General features: G+C 38.4%; 1 protein-coding gene across 1 annotated transcript in view; it reads right to left on the bottom strand.

The window, feature by feature from the left end:
- The window catches only part of MYBPC1 (myosin binding protein C1), a 76,351-nt gene extending 57,500 nt beyond the window's left edge, over window positions 1-18,851 (bottom strand). Inside the window, 1 exon segment of the mRNA XM_030478121.1 lies at window positions 18,737-18,851. Coding sequence (XP_030333981.1) covers window positions 18,737-18,761 — 25 coding nt within the window. The 5' untranslated portion in view covers window positions 18,762-18,851.
- Window positions 18,852-21,430: the final 2,579 nt, after the last annotated feature.

Raw genomic sequence — 21,430 nt, 5'->3', positions numbered from 1 at the left:
TGAGGGACTTGACTGGAGTTTTTCTTTCATTTTGAAAGTTATTTCATGGCTTCATCACACAGTAGTGTTGGGCAGAAATCACACACCTTACCAGTCCTGTTTTACCTAGCAGTAGGCACAGATGTTAGCCAAAATCTATAGCACAGATCAGACCTGAAACACTATTATTATAGTCTGAACTTCATCTCATACTTGCAGACATACAATGAGCTATTCAAAACCTGAGCAGTGCAATGGACAACCTACTCTAGTTGGCCCTTTTCCCAGCAGGGAGGGTGGACTACACAATCTCTAGAGGTCCTTTCCAACCTTAGTTATTCTGCAGTTAAGTGATGGGATGATGACTGAAGCCAGACCAAGAAGTCATTAGTCTTTCCTAAACTGTAATTCATAGCTGTTTGGTCTATTGCTAGGAAAACTGAGGCAAGAACAGCTCAGGGGAGAGACCTGAAGTGCGGTGTGGAAGGAAGAAAGGAAGGGGGAGAGTTCCAGGCACTGAGAGTGGAGATGGAAGATACTTCAACATAATCTTTTGGCCATGTGCGACCCCTTTCATGGCCACGCTTGGCTTACAGTTCCATTCCTGAGGACAGCCAGGAAAAAAAACCATTAATAGCACCGAGTAGTTTCCACCTCCCCAAAGAATGATAGCCCTCTCTGGCTGACCTCTGCAACAGGCTTGTCAGCCAGGAAAGGGCTCTGTGCACTCAACCAGCAGCTTATGGTTGTGCTCCTTCCCTAGCAGGCATGCTCACTGAAGTCCCCAGATGCCATTCCCAATGGTCCTGTTGCCTAATACGGTGCTCTGTCAAAGCATTGTCGGGGGGGCTAGTAGTGGAGAAAGTGTTGCCTCCTGCATGCAATCCTCAGCCCCTTGGGAGAAGGAGTGTCATTTGCTGGGTTGTAACGATGCTTCAGGAGAAAGAAGCTGCCGAAGGTCCAGTTTCTTCTCGATTGATATCATAATGTCAACTGGGCCTTCTACTAAGCAGCTGAAGTTAACTTCTGCCTCACAGTTTCTAAGACCGAAGGTAATGGTCTCTTCTTTAAAGTTCTTTGTTTAAGAAGCCAAGAATGTTGCATTTCAGTGGGTTGTGTCATGCTAAACACAGACCTTGGTTATTCATTGGTTGTGAAACTTGTAAAGCAGCTGGCTATATATAATTCTACAGCAAGAAAAGGAATTAACTTAGTACTCCTTTCCACATGGCTACTCAGAAAAGATAGTATATTAAGAAGTGTAGTTAGCAAATAAAGTGAAAGCACAACTGTCACTTAGATAACATCTCCAGAAATGCTTTCATGCCTCAGCCATATCATGAGATGCATTCAGGATCCAGTCTGACATAGGATATGAGGACTTAGAGCCAAGACACTTTTATTTGTGATTTATAATTATACATGCACACATACACTCTTGAAAATCAAAAGGAGATGCAACTTGACCCATTACCAACAATTTTCCATCACTGTTCCATGTTTACTATGTCCAGGTTTTCAGATAAAATAAGACTTAAAATCTCTTGCTATGCATATAGGTAACTAAGCTTTAGAAAGTTTCATGAGATTACCGATGTGATAAAGTTATGGAAATGCTTAAGAACCATGTTAAATTGCGACTATCGTTATTTAAAATTTCAATTCCATTTTAGGTCTGGCTCCACTGACATATGACCTGCAATAACCACAAGAAGGTTTGGCAGGGAACTAGCAGCGTGCTTATGTGTGGAGGCCAGTTTTCAAGGGCTCTAAATTCCCACTTCCACTGGCTTCTGTGACAGCAACAAGCATAGAAATTCCCTGACATCATATATATTTCTTTTCACATTGGAGTGTAAACATAACGAGGCATGCTGACAGTTCTAAAACTGTCTCCAGGTCCTACTCTACTGCTGTGCTGGGAGCAAAGTATTCTGGAGACTTGTAGTTCAGACCATTTGAGAGCTACAGGTTATCAGCAAGCATACTGGGAAAGAGATCTGGCTGGATAATCCTTCTCACCTTGTGATTCTGTACTCATGACCAGGTTTGTTTTGGATAGGCTTAGGAACTCTCAATGATATTGGAAATAGAGTAGTGGGGTTTTTTGGTTTGATTTGTTTGGTCTTTTATTTCTTAGGTGAAGGAAATGACCTTGATCATTAAATCAGGGCTTGCACAAAGTCTAAAGACAGCATTTCACCATCACCAGGCTGGAATATTCACAAAGGGAAGAGGAGAGTCTTCTGCACTAATTTCTCCTGCAGTTAGTTATAGATTGGTTACAACCCAGCAAAGACTCTGGTCTGAAGAGCCAAGGGATTCAGGATCTCACCCAGTCTGACCAGAGGGCTTACTCCCATTTACCTGAAAGGGAAACCAGGACTATAGCTGCATCATCATGGATACAGGTATGATATCTGTTCTGTGTAAGAGCAGCATATTAAAGTGACTTTCATATGTCAAAGAGCACAAGGATGGTCACTTAATGCTTTTTGTCACAAAGATCTGTCAACGTCAAACTTGTGTCAAATTTAAGTAGGTGGATTAAGCTTGCGGACATAGCCTCGAGGGATCAGACATATAACTATTACATAGGCATTCCTAAAGTGCTGACTCTGCTACTCAGACAAAAATAGACAAAATGCTAGTTTGGGGAAAGAACATGGCTCACCCCAGCCCTTGTGCAGTTGTTGCGTGTAAGGATTGTCCCCTGTGTGTGGCCCCTATAAAACATGAGAACTGCCATTGTGACACCCAGCTTTCTCCTGGGGTAGGTGTTCAATGTAAATAGGTGGGCAGGGAAGGACCAAGGGTATGGATCAGTTACTTGATAGACTTCATGTCCAAATTACCAGCAGGTAAAAGCAGTAAAGCTTCTTTCAGTGTTTCTTAACATTCCCTGCAAAAAAATCAAAAGTGCTCTGAAGAAGAGAAATGGCTCAAAATGGTTTGATCATTTTTTATGAGCCACTTCATCCAGGCCAGTACAGAGTCACAGTGGCATCAGTGATGTGATTAAAAGCCATAGTGTTATCAAGACAGGAACTTGCTCAACAAACTATAGAGATTACCAGGGCATGATGAGCATTTCATTGGTAAACAATACTGTTAGCAGACCTCAGATTAAATAAACTGGGAAACAGAGGGCTTGATTCAAAGTCATTTGTAATCAATAAAAGCTCTCTTAATGTATTCAGTTGGACTTAAATTGAAGTTGTTACTGTTCTTATCAACAAAAACTGGAATACTCAGCATTCTTCAAAAGCTGACTACAGTCGTGCAAACGGTTTGCCTGCTGCTTCATGAGTCTCAGTTCTCCACTGAGAAATCTGATTTGTGTGCAACTTCTGCAGACAACTCCCAATCGGAGTGGAAGCAATAAACTGTAATACCAGCTGAAATCATTACCTTTTAAATGTATATAAATGGTCATTTTCTATGTTATTTTTAAAATAAAGCTACAGAAAGTATTCTAAACAAACTTCAGTCTTAGGTCCTGAGAGAAGAAGTCACTCTAAAGGACTGAAGTGAATAAGCAGTGGTGCTCTGGTGGCTGTCTAGATTACTACTGTTGTGGGCAACAGTGAGATGGAGCCAGGCTGATAAATTTATTAATGTATTTTGATTTTCTATTTCCATTTGTAATGGTGGTGCAGACAGATGAGACTGCCTGCTTTGGCTCACTGTGACTGTAACTGGGAAGCTAGTTAGACATGAAAACAGCAACCTTAGGTTAAATACTGTCCCTTATTGCAACAAAAAGAACAAATCGGCATGTTCACTGAAGCTGAAATTATCTTTATTTTCCAACAACTAAAAGCGTCATAATCCACTGATGCATCTTCTGGTAGGGACTGTAGAAGAAATAAAATTAACAAAGAGTTTGCTTAAAAATTAATTTTGCATATGATTAAAATTAAACAAACATTTGTCTCATATAATCTCACCTACAATACTCCTGTTTCAGGATAATCTAAATACTTCCGATTGCAAAGGATTTTATTGGCCACAGGAGCCAATCAAACCATCACATGACAAATGCAGAGTGGCTCTCTAGCTTAAGGACTGAAAACCTGAATGAAAAGTTGGAACAAATCCTAGTAAGAGTGAATTCTGTGGAATGGATTAGACACCAAAGAATAGTTTATAGATTCACTTGAGGAGTTGCAGTGTAATTCGTGACTCCAGATTTTGTCTTTGTTGCCATCCATCATTAGTGCATAATGGAAGTGCATAAAGCAATCATTGCTTTTTAGTGTGCTTTTCTTGCAGTTCCCATTTTACTAAATGATGCTATTAGATCAAATCTGATCATATGTAATCATCTTCCACGTTTTTCTCATTTCTTAATAGAACTTTGCTTTCATGTAGGGTTTACTCTCATTGTAACTGTACCCAGGTAGCTAGATACACTGTAACACTGTAACCATGATCTTGAACAAAAGTAATTTTTTTTTTTTTTTTACATAAAATATATGTTTACATATCTATATTCTCCTAAGTTTGTTCAAGTAGACTGTCCAGTAAAGGGCTATGTCAGCCCATGTCAGCAGTAAAATTCCCCATATATAATTTCTGATAGGTACGAGGCAGCCATCAGCAGTCGGCACCCTCATCAGATGGTGGAACACTTTCTTGGCAGTCTTGAAGTTGTACATATACCATAGCTGGGAACTAGGAGGCTGCCAACAGTAGACAGATAGATAAATAAAGCTAAAGTTGGTGGCTTTAGTCTAGTTCCCATGCATTCTTAAACTCATTTTTAACCTACTCAGCCCACAAGCCACCAACAAGGAGTAATTAAATTCCATTTGTATTTTCATTGTATCTTTCTCCTCTTACTTTTTATTAAAGAAATTAATGATAAAATTAGCTCCTGTATCTAAGAGAAAAAAGAATATTCATGCTTGTACCTCACAGATCACAGATTAGCAATAGACTACAATTTGAGTGCCACGCTTCATTGAAATTTTTGACTAAATGTTTTTCATTGAGCTTTTCAAAATTTCAGTTTTGTAACTCATTCCATTATTAAAAAAAAAAAAATTTTTTTTTTTTTTTTTTATATTTCCCAAAATGAAATTTTGTGATGCTATCTTATGCTGCAAAATATTGTAGCCAAAGTTTGGCTGGTTACACCATCTATGTCACAAAAGGATTTTGCTGAAATGTGTTATGGTGTTTACTGAAGTGATTTGTGCTAATAAGGTAACTCAGTTTGTCATCATAACTGTACCTTTATGAGAAGGTTTTGTCAGCACAGCTGTGCCTGCAAAGCCATTGAAAATTTCTCTAGGCCTGTGTCTGCTTGTGGCTATACTGATTTATTTTTATTTCCACATCTTGATGTGTGAAATTTTACTTCCACGTTTGGAAATAAAACCATTTTATTTTGAACTATCATTGCTGAACTTATTATAACATGAGGTGTATGCAATCCCAAATGTCACTGACTTTTTTTGCATAGCAAAGACTGTGGAAATTCCATGCAGGGTCAGCTTCTTTCTGCAAATGGTAGTTCAATGATAGAAAGTCTCAAAATTCCCTGTATTATGGCACCATCTCAGTTTATATACCACCAATTTAACATAAGTCTGAAATGATTCCTTACTCCTGAAATTCTGTATTTCTTACCTACCTGTTCTCAATCACGTGAGCTGTTCTTTCATGTTGCTTCACATGATGTACTACGTGATTCTGGCTTTGGTTAAACAGGGGAAGGAGAAAACTGGCTGCGTAAATATTGCCAACCACATGGGTCCCTATGTCTAAAGCACAGAAGCAGTGTTCCTATTTTTACGTTGCAAAACCAACAATAAAACAGTCCTGGAACACCTGATCTGGACTTTTCAACCTCATAGATTTCTCTCTACAGTTTCACACCTGAAAGCCCTAACTCTGCTTAGATTCAGCAGTCAGCACAGCTTTCTGTCTTCTCTTGTATTAAAAAAGGTGTGGTGGAAGCTCTGCAGAATCACTCCCACTACTAGTCGTTCAGCTATGAGTATTCACTCTCCCTTTTTTAGAGTGTGTTGAAAAGGTCCCATTAAAGTCTGTGAACAGATTCACACTTCCTATCTAAACCTGATGTTCTGTGTTATATTTGCTAATGACCCGTAAGGGGCGCTGGTGGCTCATTATATTGCCATGTCCTCCCCCATTTGCTGCCTGGGTTCCCAGCCTCAGCTATGACTGATTTCCAGAGAGCAGGGAAGAGTCAGAGCAGGTCTGATTCTTGTCTTCAGGTTAAAAATTAGTGATCTGGCTCACGGGTCAAAATTCAGTCATCTGTATTTTAGTATTTGCAGGGATAAAAGACACACAGGCGCGGGAGCCATGTATTGTTAGTTTCAATGTTCAGAAGCTTTAATGTTCAGTTAGCTTCAATGTTCAGACTTCTGCATAAATCCAAGATGCAGGAACACAGCACAGTTTTGATTTCTTTACATTCATTAAATGTTGCAACACATTTTTAATAATATGATTTTTGGCAGCAGGTGTTAAGAAATCAAGTTTTCAGAATGATTTCTAGCCCAGACAAGTGAAATTCTTGTTTTAAATAACCCAAATATAATTAATCTTTGTTATCTATTTACTAAAATCAATCAATTCACTCATCAGAAAATCCAGTGTAAAGGATTATGGCAACAGATAGACTTTCTTCCCAGTTTCCTCTCCTTTCTTGCAATAGTTTGTTAATAATTTTTCTCTGGAAGCAAATATTTTCATTTAGTTCAAGATATTCGCTAGGGAAACATATGATGCTAGAGATATCAGTACACTGAGTAACGATAACTTCCTTTCTGGAAGCTGTAAACATAATAAAGTGGACGAGGTTATTGGATTAAAAACTATCAAACACAACTGCTGCTTGGGAACAACAGTGATTTATTCCTCAAATTTAACAGTATATGTTCAATGACAGTTGCACTTCTAATTATAGGATAGAAGTCAGCAGTAGAGTTGAAAGGGCAGTTATTTCAAGAGACGAGTACTTAACCAGTAAAGAACTTCTTTTCAGATTGTCCAAACCAGCTCAGGAAGCATCGTCCTAATTCAGAAGAATATCTTCACTCTTGCTCAACCCAAATCACAACACTATTCTTTTGCTGAGCTATCCTGAAATATTTCACTCTGAATCAAGGAAATCAATTTTTGTATTGTTTCATGGAAAACGCATTATGGACTTGATGCTCTGCATAACTGGAGTGGATTCTACAAAGCACTATATCTTCTGTCATTCTGTATATTCAGGTTAGCCCTGAGAACCATGTCAGTGTGTGCATATACTGGGAAATCATTCCACTTAGAGAGTTTGACTCTTAGGGGAAAATGAGGGCATTAGCATAATGCTCTGGTGTTGTGGATTCGTGCAATCTAACTTACTTCGGCAAATTAGAATGAAGCATTTGAGACTTACTGATAGGTTTCGTATTAACCAAATCTCAGACTACAACATTTTGACAATTTAAAATTAATACCTGCTTGTATTCCCATTCCATAGTTTTTGAAATGTCGACTTTTCTTTGAGGGTCAGGGCAAAAACAAATATGCACATGTTGGGATTTCCCCAGCACTGAATTTATCAGCTTGTTATCAGCTCTTTGTCAAAGTATTATGTACTACAACTGTGTCTAAACATCGTCATGACTATGTCCAAATAAGAAAAGCATTTGCTTCAAATCTATTTGACAGTGGGTGACAGATAATCTGATACTCTCTGATCTTTTCAAGAAGGAGGAGTCTTAGACTTCCTTTAGATAAGAGCACTCTCCTGTCATCTGCACTTCAGTACTCTGCCTTCTCTTGAGAGACAATGTTTTACAGAATGGGATTATAATGAAGAACCCTGACACAAGGCTGTCAGGTGCATTAGTGATTAGAGATCGTTTCAAGTAGCTAACCACTAATAATCCATTACTTACATCAATCTGAATTTTTTACTCAATGCTAATTTTGAGTCATCAGGCTTGTGGAAAATAACTCAAGATAAAAAAGAGGGTGGTAGCATCCACTTTCTTAGTTTACTAAAAGTAACTCAAATTTATGGAATACAAAATTCAGGGGCTGTTACTTTTTTTGAGTAATGTTCCAGTACATGTCAACCAAAGATGATGCGTAATTATGTCTGGAGAAGAATTAAAGAAAACCCAAACACAATTAGCAATGCAGGAGATCTTTTTATTAGAGTTGCAGCATTGTTGATATCAATCACTGAAAGAATCAGAAGTTACCCTAGATCTCAGAAACTTACTTATTTAACCGGCATTCTGTCTACTGACTGTGGGAGTTTTCTTTTTTTGTAAGCTTGCTTGCATATAAATATTTACTGTTGTTCAGACGCCTGGAATCCAGCATTGTGTGGAAAAACCTTTGGGAATATTTTACACCTGTGGAGAGAACAGACTTTTTCTGTGGGTAAAAATTTAGGAGATCTAAGGTCCCAGACACCTATGGCACTAGGCAAATCTTTGGTGGATCATCCGGAAGTATTCATGTGCATGAAAGTCATGTATGTCCCTTTGTGGGTGTTAGGCATACGAAATTACACACATCCCTCTGTGTTAATACTCTTAAATTTTCTACCTCTCTGTCTCATTCCGCAGCAATGAAGATAACTGTGAGAATTATAAGCCTTTGCTTTAAAAAAAAAATCATTTAACTTTGCCTTTAGGGAATGTTTGCATACAGCAGGGTGTTTGCAGACAAACTGTGCAGATTTGCATCAGCAAATCAGTAAGTGATATGCATAAAAGAAAGCTCTTACAAAGCATGACAACAAAATGCATTTGAGATGCTATTGTGAATAACAGTCACAGCTCACTGAATATACTTTCTCTGCAGCTAAACAAGCTGTTGGGTAAGAGAGAAACCTTCATTGCAAAACACTGAAATGCAAAACAAGGGCAAAGAAAAAGGGGCAGAGGACAGAGGTCAGATTTCCCCTTTATAAATAGGGCTAAGGAAAGCTTAGATGAAAGATTAGTAAGGCTGGAGGGAATGCCATGGAAAAAATGTCATCAGGCATCTGACCCTCTGTGCCTTCACTGAAGTCTGCATCTGTGGAGGAGTGGCAGCCACAGCCTCCATTGGTATTGCACTCCTCTTTGGGTCTAAAATAAGGTTTTTGGCCTAGATACTATGTCCTTATAAAAAAAGAAGATACTGAATGTGTTACAGTATGTGTATGTATATCTCTATCTACATGAATATCACAGCACGACATTAGCATGAGACCCAGAAGCTATTAGCCAATGAATTACTCCATCTACATGGCATTTCTCATGTGACCGTTCCTAGATATCTGTAGCCACAGATACTCTCCGTATCGGCAAAGATAAGTGTTTTCTGTATTTTTTGCTAGGAACAATGCTTTAGTGGTACTGGAAACTAATAAAGCTGTTGGAAAAAGGACAGAAATGCAATGCTGTGTACATTCAAGCATGCAAATGGCTTGAAACATTTCATTTCAAGTCAGAAAAGAGTGAAAGGCCCTACTGTACTAGCACAATCAGCTCAGACTGATAAGAGGAAGTTTTTCTTCCTTCTAGAACAGTTGGAACTGGTGCTAGGGGCCATAATTTGTGCATTTCTCTTGCACAGAAAAGATCTTGTTGCTGAAAGTGATAGAAATGAGCATAAAAATATCTAAAGGTTGGAATTCAACAATTATTCAACAAGTATACTTTACTGCTCTTTCTGGCCAAATACCACACTGGAATAGTCAAGTATCAAGTAGTATTAAGTAGTGAGACTTAACCCATCAATTGAATCAGTAAGATTCTCATTTGGGATCTCCTTCAGTTTTAGCTGCATTTGTATTCAGTTTAATTTCATCTCAACTTCAGGGCTTTGAGAGAAGACAAAATTTGGAATCGGCTTTCAGACTCGGTTTGCATTGCTGACTGAGCAAAGCACGGCTTCAGTCAAGAAAAAAAGTAACTCTTAGAGCTGGTTTGTGAGTTGTTTTTGCTCACCCCCTACCTAACATGTTCCATCCGGTCGATTCAGTAACAAGAAGTGGCGCAAATGTCTCTGCAATTTATGTCTATACACACATAGCTAAGATCAATAAACAGAAATCTGTATAAAAACGGAATCTTCATTTATGTCTGTGTATGACCGCAACCTACTCTTGGCATTTATGACCAAAATTAGGAAGTTATTCTGAGCTTGCAGTCATGATGAATGAGTATTTCAATACAGACCCCTTTCAGTAAGCATTGTGGTACTACTGAACAGTGTTTTCGGACACTCACTAAAACCACCATTTGATCCTACAGAGAATTAAATTAGAACAGAGCTTTTTTTAATAATCACCTGGTCAAAATAACTTGCTGGAGCCATCACATATAAGGACAACTGCCCTAAGAAGTGGATCACATGCTATTTTAAATTAGTAATAGGGCCAGGGGATAGCAAATTATGTAAGAACTATTTCATAATATCCAGAGAAGGGACAGCAATGACTGCCTCGAACATTTTCCATTACTGCAAGATACAGCAGGACTCCTTTCTTGCAGCAGTGTCTGTACACTTTTGGGAATATGGAGACGGGACACGGGGGAGACTTTAAACTGTGGAATGAGGGAATGAGTCACCCAGCTATGCTCCCACGTCCTGTTAGTGCATGGAAGTCACATGCACTGGCTGACTTGCAAGTTCTCATATTTGTGAGGGTCTTTCCTAAACAACTTTACTCCAGGGCAGAACATGGAGCAATTTTTAGGATGGTGAATTTTTTGGGTTTTAGAACTTTTCTGAGACTGTGTCATATTTGACTTTCTGTTCAACAACCCTCCGACACTACGCCAGGAGGTCTAATGTCTTAAATTAACCCCCATCTAGCTCTACCAGAGAGCAGCACATTCAATATCTCAGTGTTACAACATCTAGCACCACCATGGCTAACTGCACCAGAACCACAGGTTATTTTAGCACCTTGAACTGAAAATGCACATAAAGACACCTGGCCAAGCAGTAGAGGATTGAGGGAGTGATTGGGCTTCTTCAGAGGAGAAGCTGTGTATATGTAAGACATCCTGCATTGCATAGCGTAAGTGCCACTGACTGGTCTGTGGAGAAGACATTAACAATACAAACACAGGTAACAAGGGAAGGAAGCCAGAGAGAGACCACTCTGTTTTGTGAATGGTACATTTTTATGGGTTCTGAGAGGTCTCTGAGCAGAAATCTATCTTTATACTTCTTGAATCCACAGTATCTTTCTGTCCCTCAGGAAGTGGTGAAGATTGACCAAAACTTTTGTGAAAACCTGCTTGCTAGAATGGCTTCCTAGGACGTAAAAGGCTGTTGGACACGGAACTGGATTTTGACTCTAATTCACTCTTTTCTGCAAGCATCTTCATCTTGGCTGAACCGCTTGCTAGTTCAGTGTGCTCCAGGAGCTAAAACCACACCTGACAAATTAGAAAGAGTAAATTCCGGAAATATTCATGGAATTCATGGAGATTCCTAAATCTGCATGTGTTTTGCTGAACACATTCTAGAATATTCAGAAACACTTTATTATTTAATGTAACAAGTGCTTGTTACTCATAGCTACAAATATCTTTGGTGTAACCAGTCATTAATCTAACAGCATGAAGCTGTTGGAGGAAGTGAGAGCAAGCTAAAGTAGAAAGGAAAAAGAGGAATTAATATAAATTTGAACAGGAACAAGACTTTCTGTTTCCTCTAATTGATGCAAAAAGGAAATTTAATTTTGAGTTGATATATCAGCCAGCCATGAAAGAAAATATATAGACTCATTCTTATAAAAAATAAAGCAAGTAAAATCAGCTGGATCTCCTAAATAACAACAACAAAAGGGAATAGCAACTTTTCTATCTATCTTTATTCATTTATTTATTTATTTTTGTCAGTGCACCCAGCAGATTACAGAAGGGTGCACTCTTCTCTGCTCAGGGGAATGTACTCCCTTATCTATTTAAGGAGAGCATCTGAGTACCACATGCAAATAATGCTGGAGTGGAACTCTCTCCTTGTCTTCTTATAAAACTACCCATGCAGAAAATCCTTAAGCACTAATTGGACAACTTATAGAGAATAACTCTGCAGCTTTATTGTTAAGGTACTCAGAAAAAAAAAAAAAGACACATGAATGTGTCTACGCTGTGAGCTAGGAGTCCAAGGTACCACTATAATCAATGGAACTGGATTTTTATTCACCAAAAATAGCTGCCTCTGGCTCAATTAATTTTCTCAAACATAGGTGGTCAATGACATTCACATGCTGTAGCATATCCTTCTAGTTTCTAGCTGCTACTTCAGGGTGTTGCAGATCTCCGATAGGGTTTGAGTCACATCTGCCAGCCCAAAATGGATATGCTGTGTATCCTTGAGCTTCTCATGTGGTAGTAGGCACCTATGTTTAGGCAACTGTTGGTTGGTCAGCTGAGCAGCAGTCCGGGCTCCACTGACTGTAATGACCTGTTGTCCGTGACTCCAGCAGGAGCAGGGACACCTAATGCACTTGCACACACTTCCATTTGCGTATCTGGTTCCTAACTCAGACGTATTCTGTGGCAGTGTAAAGATCATTAGGATCTTTGCACGGTTGCAAACTTATCAACATCTTCAATGAACTAACATGGACATTCATGTCAGATCAGTCGTCTATTCCCTGACTCTTTAAACCACCAAAAATACTTCAAAGCAAAAGAATAAAATCTCCCAGTGGTCATAAAGCGCATCAAAGTCTCCTAGTGAATGATAGAAAAATGGTTTGAAATATTGGTTCCCTAACAGCCTTTTTTTTGAGACTTCAGAAGTAGGACTTCAGTTGTGACTGAGAGCAGAGAGAGAGAGAGAGGGCTAGGTGAGAAAAGAGCGAGCTGTTTCTCAGCCAAAGAGTTGATCAGACTCAAGAGACAAAGCTGTTTGCAGTGGGACCTAGAAAATTAATTACAACTGAAGTTAATTATTTTACCCGCTGCTTTCTCCTTTATTTTACAGATTTTTACAATCAGTGCAAAGCCACATTAGTGTCTGGATGAGAAAAACCTTTTTTCCCTCACTCTAGAGCAATTATTAAATTACGACCTGTAAGTTAGTGGGTTCTCTGTATTTTCATTGAGTGACGAGTCTAGTACTTGTCCTTGTCCCAAGAGAAATTTCCCCAGATAATTATTTTCAAACTTGATTTGCTCTTCCACTTCAAGGAACCCTCTGAATATCCCCTCATGAAACAAGAAATATGTTGTACAACATATATTCCAAGGACTGTTAATATGTATTGCAGCTACTAATGTTTTGAGAACTGAAGTCTCTCTGCTATTTTTTTGTTATGTGACCATGGACCTTGCCATCTTGTTTGGTAGATCCCTGAAACTAATATGAAGAAACTCATCCAGTATTTCGTGGAACAGAAGGGTACTGTAGCATTGTTTTTTGTTGTTTTTTTTTTTTTTTTGTTTTGTTTTGTTTTTTAAAGCTCTCTTAAAGTGATATATTTAGGAGGTATGAGGGGAAAGAACCGGGCAGTCCTTTATTTATCTTCCCAACAGGTGCAGCATAGGGAGGCACAAAGGCAGCATTTGCTAATTTCAGTTTTGCCAAGTACAAAGCACCCTCTGGTCTGCTGAAAGACTGTTCCCTGCTTTTCTCCTAAACTCAATGGGGTTTTTTTATTTTACTGTGACAATATTAAACATTTTCCCTGTGCATAGCTGCATCATGTTTTGCACAGGGTGGATGAGCTTTTCAACTAAGAACAATGGTAAACCAGATCAATGTTGTATTATCCACCTACACCAACATTAACATTAAATCAATGCATTGTATAAGAAAAAGAATCAATATATTTCCTTCCATTTACACAATAATAAAGCAAAATATAAAACCTCAAAAATAAATACAGTTTGGGAATTTTTCTTTGCCAATGCAGGGTTTTTTCAATCAGATTAATCTGACAGGAAAACTAGTTTTAAACTTAGGAGCAGTGGGGGCAGAAGGCTGAAGAATAAATCTGACATGTTCTGGTATCTCAGAAGGAAGTGTGGGAGCAACACTTGGAAATTAGGAATGGGAGGGCAAAGACAGTCTAAGAACAACTCAATTCCCAGCGTGCAACAAGATCTGTGCAGGAGGACAGTGCTCTATGAGGCTCAGGGTGGAAACAGGGCCCACCCTAACAGATCTAATTACAACAGTTAGGCGTAAGTTTGCTTCCCATTTGTGGGGGCTTTAAATTTATTAGCTACAGGTGATGAAGAGAAACTTTCTAAAGAATTGAGATGGAAAATAAGATAAGGAATTAGGGTTTCCTCTTTCCTTCATCCACCAAACCCAATTTACCTGTGACTTTAATACAGTGCTTGTAAATGATATATATGGGCCTGACATTGAGTGTGATTTGGCTCCAGGACTGAAGGTAGTTAGAAATAATGGGAATGCATTTTGCAGTCGATCCTGCAGAGGGGCAATGATGATGGCAGAAGATGGACGTCTGTATGCTTTCTATTGACTCGCTGAAGCATGTATCTATGCAGCAAGGACAGCAGCAGCTGCACTACCCAGTTTGGTGCCATCATAAAACAATTATACAGGTCCAGCCTTCTGCAGGGAAAGCACTAAGCAATGTTATATGATGTTTACACGCTGGGTTCTTGAACTTTCAGGAAAACTTTCCATCAGCAGTCTTAATTTTGACACAAGCCAAATCCCTATAGTGAAGCAGAATTTCCTTTTGACTTATTTTTCACTTCTGAAAAATTGTCTGGCCTTGAAAATATGATATTAAAAGAAATCTGACTTTAATTAACTCTTATCCAACTTTAATACTGAGATTGATTTCCCACTGGAATGCTGCTCTACATGTCTACTTGCATGATTTATATGACTACCTCACTTGTTTGACAGTGCCTATTATCTTGATACACCAGATTGTGGTATTGTTTTAAATATCATACATATAATACAAATATAATTAGAGAAGAATCATTCAATAAACCAAAACCAGTCATGTTTAAAAGCCAGTAGAAGTAAAGGCTGTTTCAAGTGGCTTCTTCAGAAAGAACAGTATTACCATATCTCCAAAGCAGTCTCTACTAATATGTCTCTTTACCTCCTTTCACAAATTGCTTCATGTTTTGGAGATTGTTCTTCTAACAGACAATACATGCACATAGTTTTCTTCACAACTTTTACATCTATGCTGTTTATAGACAGAAAAAAGTTTTACTAAAATACTGCCTGAAGTAGACACACTGATTTTTAGTTTTGATTCCCTGCCAATATGTGGATACTCCAGGCAGTATTCAAGCAGAGCCTGCAAACCCTTAGAAAATGAAGTTGGCAGACAGTTGATAAATGCTTAGGCTTAGAATTTGGAATGGTCACTTAACTCATGGCCATGAGTTATTTCCTAGATTGGGGAGAATAAATAAGGCAAATTTGCAGAGCTGCCTACTGGAGACTGACTTGCACCTGTCCCTGTGGGATGATGCCCACACATAGTTTGAAACCATTGCTCTTGGGAGACTTGGCAATTTTACAAAAGCATATCCAAATACCATGGTCTGTGACAGTTTAAGAGGGCACCTAATTAACGGGCAGCTCTTATAATGAATATTGGTTAAAGGAAAAGGGGGAGAGGAAAGATTGACTGAGTGATTACGATAAATTACAGGAAGTAATTATATGAGGGAGGGTTATTTTATTAGTCACTAGGAAAACTGAAGGCTGTTAAATTTAAATGCACTGGTGAAGGTCTTTGGCATCACAGTCCTATCCTAGTAATCTGCTGGGATCAGTTAATCCACTGATGTAAACTTCACCTTGTGAATATGAAATTTTGAACAGGCTAAGACAAAACTATCTTACAATGGCATGACCACATACTCCAAAGAAGCTACAGCTGATTAATACATGGGACTTCAACATTTAAGAGTACAATGAAGGCCTTAAATCATTAGTCATAGAAGCCTGTTTCTACAGTAACAAATTTCACCAGGCTAAAGTGCTCCAGCAATCTTCTCTAAGCTGAATGCTGTGTTTAATTTCGTGATCCTATTTGTTAAAAGCACACTGTGAGGCTACACTCTCACCAAGGCAGGAAATTTCTCACTTTGGTAGTCTAATAATCTTTAAATAGCTCAAAGAGCATTTGGCCAGAAAAAAGGCCTAGGAGCTAGCTACAGCACTGCCTCTGAAAAATCTCGCTATGCACTTCAGAGACTGCTGTGACAGAAAAGAATTACAAAGCTGAGATTTTCTTAACATTCAAGTGTTAGCCAGCTTCTGATTTCTCAGCTGCTTGCTCTTGTGTGCTGTTTATAACTGGCAGGACCTATGAGAATAAGCAGCGTGGGATCATTCATATAGGTTACTTCTTTTGGAAATGTCAGAAGAATACTGCTTAGGTGCCCTTATAATGCAGAAACCTTAAGCCTCTCTCTGCTTGCTATTGTGGTCTGCCAACAAGTTCCCCAAAGGTTTCTGAGAGAGTCTTTCCAGTGATACCTTCCAGAATGTAGTCAGTCCAAGGTTCACCTTCATTAATCTATTAACTTCTATCCTTCTTACCTAGGAAATTACATTGCGAACAGACATTTGGTGGACACACTGGTGGAGACAGTATGAGTAGTAGAAGTGGTATTGTACTATTACTGATACAGAATACTGCTGACACAATAGAGTAAGTACGTGCACTTACTATACTTACTTATAGTATACTTACTATACTTACAAGTACCACTACCAACTTACAGGAGTTCTTGATCAATGAAAAATCTTTAGGAAGCAGCTAATATCTTAAGTACAACAGGATAAACCTGTTGTCACCCCGATCTACCAGCTGCAAATAAGCTGGGTTCAATGAGGAACAACCAACTTGTGTGTATCACTTTTTCAGAGCTCATTACCACTTGTGAACCCTTGCTCTATCAGCACAGAAGGTTTCAATATTTTTTATGTTCCTGAATATTGACTCATCAAAAATCACATTTATTCTACTGTCAATATAATGTTTTTCAGGGTTGCTAAACTTATTTTGTAACACAACCACAGAGCTGCATTTGTAATCACTGCATTGTAAGAACATCTTTGAAACAATCTAGTCTTAAACAGAATAATATCCCTTAGAGCCATGACCATCCTAACAAATTTTCTCCAAAGCACGTATCTTTTGAAAGTGCAGAAATATTTTAGGTTGGTTTTTTTTTTTTTTTTGAAGTTGGCAGCCACAGAATGCATTCTGATTAAACTGTGTAATGTCCAGTCAACTAACAGATCAAATAAAAAGGACACTTAATACATGTGTAAATCATTTGAATTACAAATAAGACACTCTAGAAGGGGCTTGGCTCTAGATTTGATATAGAGGATTAGGCTCTCGTATTAATACATGCACTTGGTGTAGCTATTTTCAGAAGGATACTTCATCCATCATTGTCCTCGAGCACTAAGGAGGGCTGGTAAGGTAAAATGATCGTGTTGGTCTGTCAACACAACTTGCTTGAGACTCAATTGTCCAAAAAGTTTAGTTTTCATATACCCCCAACTCAACAAGGTGCTGGAACTGCCTAATGCTCCCAATAGTTACCTTTCTCTTGCCTTTCATGAAACATTTCAAAAGACTTTTAGAATAAAGCAAATGCTATTGATAGGTCAGTGTTAAATCAAATGTACTTATTCAAACTACACACATGGGCCTATCAGATCTTTCAGAATTGTTGGGAAATAAATGCTATTTAATGAATTCTATACTTTCCACGCGTTATCTTTAAGATTAAACTCAAGTTTTCATCTGGGAATGCATTAGGGAACCTGTCTTGTTTGCCAGAAGTTGCAAAGCACATACAGTTTGCACATTTATGGCTTTGCAGAAGCTATGTATATTGTCAATGTTAAACAGTAATCATCAAAATTTCTTACCAAAATATCTAAATTTGAAAGTAAAATAAAAGAAGAGCTACAGAAATAGGTAAATATAAGAAGGTTATTTAACTTAATTTTTCAAACTAGTAAAAAATGAATGCTAGCTTTTAAAAAGATATGAATTAATAGACCCTGAAAATTTTATGCCTGTTTAATCAGCTTCTAATAGACAATTCTGTCTCACTAGCAGACAACATACTCAGTTTCATTGCTACAAACTTAATAGTACCATGAAGACTGTATTACTGTCTTTAACTATCCTTCTGAAACATAAAATAATAATTTATGTAGTGTGGCAAAGTGTATCATTCCAGTTTGACCTGTACAGAAAAATGACATTTTTACATACGCATTAGACATATAGAATGTATTTTAATCAGAACCGTAAAACTGTTTTATGAACACGTCCTTTCTATTCAATAACTCATAAAACTTCATGAAAAACATATCAAGATGTTGACTTTTTAAACAAAAAAAAATGCTTATTCCCTCATTTCCTGAGTCTAGATATCTTAGCTATAGAGAAACTAGTAATAGCACTACAGAAATCCTGCAGTCTTTAAAAACTGAATACAGCATTTTCCCAATCAAGTAGTTTCTAAATATCTCTGCAAAACCATTTTTTATTGCCTGAAATAGTTGGAGGCTGAAACAGTGCCGTGCTATACCCCTACCCGAAAGTAATGTTTTAGTTTAGCGGATCAGTGAACTGTAATGATACTACGATGTTACACAGCTATCACTCTTAGATATTATTTGTTGTTAAAATACAGTCTGAAAGGTGTTTTTGTGTGTGTGTGTACTTGTAATTCCTATAATTAAGAAACATTCAGGTAATATTTGTTATGCTTACCATCTTTCTTGGTGGGTTCCGGCATTGTTACAAGAATTCTTTATTCCCAGTGAATTTCAGCCTTTCAGATGCAGTAAGCAGTAGCCCCAAGTCCAGCTGAGAGAGTATACAGATCGGTATGACAAGCAGAGGGTAAGAAGAATTCCTCTGCTTTATATACTGCGACTGAAATATCAATCAAAATAGCACCTCCTCTCTTTTCAATGCAAACACTTTGAAAACTGACAGATATGGGAACCCCTCTCACATCTGTTGTCTGCTGCCTCTGCTCTCTTGGCTTTTGGAAGGAATCTCTGCATTGCATGGGGCTGATGAGAACATCTATAACTTTCTAAATTCAGCCGCACTGCTTGCTGTCCCGTCTCTCTCTGTAACATTCAGACATGCATACACACGTAGATAGAGTTTAAAAAAGTGACTGTCACACAATTAAAGAGCCCCTCCTGCCTGCATAACTTATGGGAACTACCTGTATAAGTTTACGCCTTTTCAAATAACATAAAAGGGACAAAAAAGTAGAGATAGTATGCCTGCAGTGAAACTTCATTTCCTTCCTTAAAGAGAAAGTGGTATGCAAAGATGGAATGAGGAGTATTTTGCAGTATTAATGAAGAAAAAAAGATTATTGTGCTTCTGTTTGGAGCAGTAGAGACTCTCCATCTCTCCCTTCTGTTTACATTTGCTACATTTTCTTGGATTCTTTCACTGTAGCCATCCTCATTTTGGCTTTGGTAGACACTATAGCGTTTCTTTCAGCATTGCTACCTCATTAACTGGAGCGGTCACTGCTGAGAGATGAGATATTCTCTTTTCCAGTCATCCAGGAGATGCAACACTCCTTGTCTTTGCCAAACCAGGAAACCAGACAGAAGGAATGGAAATCCTATCTGTAGCACACACCCCAAGCCACTAAACTAAGCCACTGGGCTGCCCTCTGAAACTCCTACTTAACACTATGAGTAGGTAGGCAATAGTAGTGCAGGACAAGTTAATCAGGGAGTACTAGGATTTATTTTTTTATGCCCTCTTAGGATTTTGAGACAAAACTGTAATGATTAGTGCAATAGATGAAGTGTTCCTCAAGGATTTCATGCTATTAAAACACACATTCCTATCATTATCACATATCAATATGAATTCGGCTACTAGACAGATTTGTCAGTGTCTAAATGCACCCAAATGTCATGAAAAACATAATTTATGTCTTTGAACAGGAGTTAGAGATGGAATAGTGGTAATGTGCCTGTTTATCCTGTAGCCAATGCATGATTGTTTCCTCTACAGTCTATTGTTTTCTATTTAACCATTTTACAGATATCTTATGAGGAATGGGCATTTAATTCCTTTTCATAAGAGACCAGACTATCATCTGCTTTTTCTGCTTTACTCGTTGTGGTATTTTATTATTTGACTGATCCATGTGCCTATAAAATACAGAGAAAGGCAAGATCCCTGTCTACAAGAGCCTAAACAAGGAATATTAAAACTATTTTCCTCTTTTGTTTCATGTCACTATCTAGGTAAACCTCTTTATATCACTGAAATAATTCCTGTCCTTGGAAAGCAAATAGAGCACTATGCTAGATAGGTAACGGGATTTTCTCCCTCTGTGTATGTGTGGTGGCACTGGCGAACTGGTGCATGGACAGACTTAACAACATTGCAGACATTATTTTTTCATATTCTCCTTTCTTCTACTTAGATCTAGGAACCAAAGACTGTGATGGCTGGAACCAGAATGGGATGAAGAGCAACTGCTGATTCTCTTCAGCATAGTGTTTCCTTAGTGGCCCCTTTTAAGATGTGAAGACAGTTTGCATTGCGTTTCACCCATCATATGCCAAGAGGTGCTGAGAACTACATGTCTGGCGATTCCTGTTAATACAAACAGGGTTAAATACAATTACACAGTTGAGTACTGGATGGGTGAGAGAGGACCTCCATCTCAATCTCACAGTGAGAAAGGATTGGAGACCAGTGTTTATTCTTACAGCCTTAAAGGGCTTTCTCTACAGAAAGAGGAAGAAGGATATTTGGGAGGACAATCTAATTCATAGACTACCTTTGTATGAATAAATTAAGCTGTACTGAGACCACTCACTGGTCCAGAGGCCAAGTGAAACTATGTGGCTCTCATTTGCACAGCAGAACTCCTTCTCTACCCCAGAACCTGGAGACCGCAGCCAAAAGGTACACAGGAAATGGTTGCTGGCATGTGCCTGAGCTATGCTTAGGCATAGGTTGGAGAGTGCTTGCTGTCCTGAGCCAAAATGGTACCAGAGAGCATGCTAACCATCCCCCAGTGTGGATAATCACAAGACCACATTTGAACCCATGCCCCAGCCCTGCTTTACTGACAGGTATAGACATAGCTAGAAAAACTAAATTGGCTGTATAACCTCTGCGAAGTAGCAAGGGAAGAAGATAGGTTATGGGTAGAAAAGAATTGAACACTATATTTGCCTTTGTAGCATGTGAAGAGATGTGTGTTTCTGGAGGTCTCTCTTTTCTAAAGGCCAGCTGAGAGAGCAAGCAAAAGGTTCTTCAACCGCACAAAATAAATTGAAACTGTGGAGTAGCAACCATCTGAAAATTTGCTCATTCTTTACCTCTTCATAACCTTACATTATACTTGCATAATTAATTGCATTTCATGTTACATTCTCTTTTACTCTGATAAAAAATTTCAGTGTT

This window comes from Strigops habroptila, chromosome 3 (assembly GCF_004027225.2).
Source record: "Strigops habroptila isolate Jane chromosome 3, bStrHab1.2.pri, whole genome shotgun sequence".
NCBI lineage: Eukaryota > Metazoa > Chordata > Aves > Psittaciformes > Psittacidae > Strigops > Strigops habroptila.
This window is presented reverse-complemented; position numbering and strand designations above follow the sequence as displayed.